At 38.6% G+C, this 4864-nt stretch overlaps 1 protein-coding gene across 1 annotated transcript; it reads right to left on the reverse strand.

The window, feature by feature from the left end:
- Positions 1 to 174: 174 nt before the first annotated feature.
- On the reverse strand, positions 175 to 4613 carry LOC104533871 (lipoyl synthase, mitochondrial-like; the record flags this gene model as incomplete). Its single annotated transcript, XM_010189829.1, has 6 exons — positions 175 to 303; positions 1457 to 1514; positions 2366 to 2522; positions 2757 to 2837; positions 3655 to 3748; positions 4441 to 4613. Coding segments are annotated over 6 exons (692 nt in total), but the record flags the coding sequence as incomplete, so codon positions are not given.
- Positions 4614 to 4864: the final 251 nt, after the last annotated feature.

Below are 4864 nucleotides of genomic sequence, written 5' to 3' on the forward strand. Positions count from 1 at the left end.
CCCCCGCGCCATTTCGGCCTGCGGCCTGCTCCGCCGGGGAGAGAAACCCTCCGTGAGGAGCCAAGTAAAGGGCTCCAGCGAGGCCTTCCCTGGCGCAAAGTCTTTTTACAGAAGCCCGTCCGTCTGTCTGTCTATCCGTCAGTCCCTGCGTTTATACACACTGCTGTTGCTCACCGCTGTAGTGCTGGCACTGTCTCCACGTTGTGGGCATACACATCCAGTCCCGACAGCGCAACCTTTGCCACAGCTTTCAGGTCCCCTCGGAAATCAGGAGTTAGGCATTCCACCAGGATTTTTGAATTCCTGAAAAGGAGAGACTGAAAATGAACGCAGCTACGGGATTTGTGGCACTGTTACTAAAAAACCCTCAATATAGCAAAAAACCCAAAACAAAAGACGCACTGATATACAAAGCAAAGTTAATTCAGGATATAACTCTAAACCAACAGATTTCTGCAAATACCTGTATTGCAATTCAAAACAAAACATGCTTAATTTTGTGACATATGGAAGCTGAACACTTCCATTCACTTAATTTTGCTGATGTGAGCTGAAATAGAATGAAAGCCTAGAATGAATAAATACATAAATAAATACATAATAAATACATAATAAATAAATACATAAATAAAGCATAGAATGAATAAATACAAAAGCAAATACATCAGTCTCTTAAACAATCACATTCACTGTTTATGTGTGATTTTTCGTATGTCTCTGTTGCAGGTTAATTTAAAGTGAGTTTAATATCATAGGTCCAAAATCCAGAGGAGCTATAATCCTGCCACTGGGATAAAAAGACTTCATTATTGCCCTGGAATCTAATCTTGTGTCCAGGAGCCAGATTTCAGCCCAGAAAGGCAGGTGGGGAAAACTGCCGGAACCTTCTGAGTCACAAGACACACTGGATAAAGATTCTAATGAGGTTAATTCTGCAGCCAGACAAGTATGCTATCAAATAGTGCACAGGGCACCAATGCAGAGTGACGAATGCATAGCCAGCAACGTCAGGAAGGTACAGTCACAGACTCTGAAACAGCCATGGTGGGAAAACACAAAGCAATCTGATCACTGCTGAAAGAGAAGCCTGACTTCTGTCATGTGGTGACACTGTTATCTAAATCCACAATGCCTGGGCCCCAAACTTCAAGGATGAGCATACCTCAAAAGTATGTACCCATTTCCTGGTGAACCAGCTGCCTCTTCAAAGAAATAACCCAGTGCTTAGCTTTATATAAGCCTGGGCTAAATTGGAAATGCATCCAAATTCGAAATACTTTGGGGCTGTTACATGAGAATGATGAAAAAACAGGAAAAGAAAAGGGACACAGATAGGCTAAAGGCAGACTTCTGTATTTGCGTGGCCCCTGGAATAATCCAGCTAAAGGTAATTTTGACCTATATACAGCACCACATTCTAAAGTGTTAATAATACAGTAATACATTAATGATGTACCTTTCTTTCAGGTGAGAGACTGTCTTTGCAAAGTGTTCTGCTCCACCGTCAGGCAAATCTAGAAGCATTTCAATTATTCAGTTAACCCTTCTGTTCAAGAAATGTATTTACTAGCAAAGCCACAAAACCCCTGCAGACTCAAATTTAAATGCAAAATAATAAAGTAGTCAAACTCCAGTCTTATCTTACTGCTTATGCCAAAGGTTCACAACAGATATTCTACCAAGTCTTGTTCTGCACGAAGTCTAACTGTGATCGTCTACGGCAGACTTCAGATGTTTACTCTGAATTTACCCTTCTCTAGGCTCACTGGCAGCCTGAGCACAGAATAGCTTTATCCATTCATGGTTTTGGTCTAAGAAACAGTTCTACAAAATACATGTATTATTGCTTTTTTATTGTAAGCCACTTTGAAGCTACTGGACCTTCCACCAGACTGAGGAGTCTTTACAGTGGTTTTCCCCACCTGTGTGGTGTCGCAACAAAGAAGCTTCTACAACCTTTGAAAAAGGCAACTTCTGGTTTTGTTATGTATAATATTTTCCAGGTTTAGTTTTTGGAAGGAAGTTCTGTAATGGCATATGAATGCTCATGGGTTTTGTTTTTGGTGGGGTGTTTTTGCTAATCAAGTGATAGAACTTGATGTGTATGTATTTTGTAGGAAAAAAAAGTTACAAAATATTTAGTATTGTAATATTCTTGATGTTTAGTAACAGTGTAACTTGTGTTACATTTTACCAGACAGAGAAATAATACATAGAAACTTTCCAAAGTTTTCACACTGTTGACTCCTTCACAATAGTAATTCTCAACAACTGCGCTGAGTGCTAAATGTTTATCAAGGTCTGTGTTTACCCCATGCAACACATAGGAGAGCTCAGATGGAAGTGACGAGCAGGACATACGAACCGTCTCTGTCCACAGACGTCAGCACAACGTAGTCCAAGCCCCACTCGGCAATGGCCTGTGCTGTGTTGTATGGCTCCTTGGGATCCAGCGCAGGTGGATTTTTCACTGTCTTTACTGAACAAAATCTGCAGCCTCTAGTGCACGAGTCACCCATCAGCTGAAATAAGGAAGACATTCCTGCCTTTACCTTGGACACATCGTTATTGCTCAGCTGAGAAACAGCTGCATAAGCTAAATCAGATAAATCCCAATACTAAGCAGAAAAACCCTAGGACAGCACTTCACACTAAATTTCTTGCAATAAACCAACTCCGCCACAGTAGAGATCCAACAATGCACTACAAACAGCTCAAACGTTAAGAGGATACTTAAGAAATGGTTAACGGCTTACCATAATGGTAGCTGTAGCTGTGGCATATTCACCACCTCCCCAGCATTCTCCAATGTTGGGACAACGCGCTTCTTCACATACCTAAAGGTAACAGACAGTAATGTACCTGTCTTTTTTCCACATTATTATTGAAAACTGTTATTATATTATTGATCAATTTGAATAATAGCCTACAAACAAAACACAATTCCTTCTGTGATAAATGCAGAGATTAACAGTTACGTGCTGTTCTATACAAAGTCAGTAAAATAGGTAGGAAGATAATTGTTTCTTGACATCCGTTACCATTATTTTCCTTGACTTTGCAACTCTCAAAAACCCTTCAACCACGTGTTATTAATTATTAATAATAACTTATTAATGCCTTATTAATTAGCCCAGATCGTCATTAACATTTTACATTTAAAAACTGATAAAAAGTTCACAAAGCCTGTGATGCATTAAAGCATGATCTCACTCTGAAAAAAAAACCCAACAAACCAAAAGCAAAAAGCTGTCCATGCATACCCACCATGTTTTACCATCTGGAAGCTACATTTAGTGAAATGCATGTATTCCTAGAATTTCTTTATCGTGCAAAACATGAATGTAACTCTGAAATTTTGTGTGTTTCCATTAAAAACAGTCACACATAGCAACTTCTGATCTTTTTGGTGATGCAAATAGTAAACCCTGGTATTTAAAATCACAGCAGGAAACACATGAAATACTCTTCTGGATTTGTCTTCATTATTTACAGGTCAAATTCACAGCTGGGAAAAGGATCAGTACTGGGCTTGGTTTCAGCACTGAAGATGATGTAAAACATGATTTCTGCCTGTCCTCCACAGAGAAATAATTTTGTATCTGTAGAAAATGCCTTATTTCTACAGGAAAACTTGGCTGATACTAGATTTACCGTATGAAGATTTAAACTTCTCAAGGTATTCTTCAGTTTATTGTAGTTCTTTCCCATGGGAATCTTTGTTTTCAGCCATGGAGGAAGACGCAGCCTGAGCAACATCAAGCAAACAAAAAGATTAATACATTATTTACATGGTAAGCTTCCATTCATTTCATAGATCCACTTTAATTTGTTACAGATCCTAACTAGGAAAGGTTCCTTGAAAACTGATGTGACTCAGCAGCCAATGTTAACATCATTCAGAGTCATAATGGCCTTCTCTCTTCCATGTTTAGCATCATCCCAACATTCATGAGTAGGAGCTTGTTGTCACTGGAAGGTTTAAAACTGTTAACTGTACCGTTGGGATTTAATAGTGCCACACTGGAGGCTGCAACAATTAATGGCAGCATACGCTACACAGCGATCACAAAGTCTGATCAAATTTGTAATTGAAAGTATGAGGGTTTTATGCATTTTTAAATTTAGCCTTCATTTTTTTGTTCTACTCTTATTGGTAATATTTTTTCAACACCAAAGTAGGGTATGCTCACTTACTGATGTGTGTTGGTAATTTAATACAGGCCATGGCGCAGGAACTCAGGTGACAAAATACCATGTCTTCATGTTTTGTTACACATTTGAAGTTAATAATGTGTTTGTTCTTTCTTGAACAATTTTCAAATTGGCAAGCCAGTACAGCAAAATTTAATAAAAATACATTGTATACATTTTGCAGTTAATACTAAACATGGAAGACAGCACATGGAAGCAACTACAGTTGTTTAAAATCACGATTACCTTTCTCCTTTCTGGCGCTTTAGATCGCCTTTATACTCAGCCCATGCACTCTTGTCTGACAAATCTCCAGCTATGAAGTCATGTAAGTCTGGTCCATTTTGCAGAAACTCCTTTTTATCCTCTGGCAAGGAATCTGATGTTCTGTACTGATTACACATGTGGATCCCAGACACCTAAAAGAAGCAAGAATTTATTGAATTATAAATGTACTAGTGTTATATACTAAATAACTTCTTGGCTTTTCAGTTGTTAAGCATCTACCCAATTGCTTTTAAGTTAAGCATATAATTCTCTTTTTCACTTTAAGTCACGTGAAACATAAAGCATGATCTCTTCCAAAATATCTTAATATCCAACCAAGTTACACAGTTTTCAGATATAAAGAACACTGTATGGACCTGGGGGTGTTCATCGACAGCCGGCT

This window comes from Mesitornis unicolor, unplaced genomic scaffold (assembly GCF_000695765.1).
Source record: "Mesitornis unicolor isolate BGI_N332 unplaced genomic scaffold, ASM69576v1 scaffold47038, whole genome shotgun sequence".
Taxonomy (NCBI): Eukaryota; Metazoa; Chordata; class Aves; order Mesitornithiformes; family Mesitornithidae; genus Mesitornis; species Mesitornis unicolor.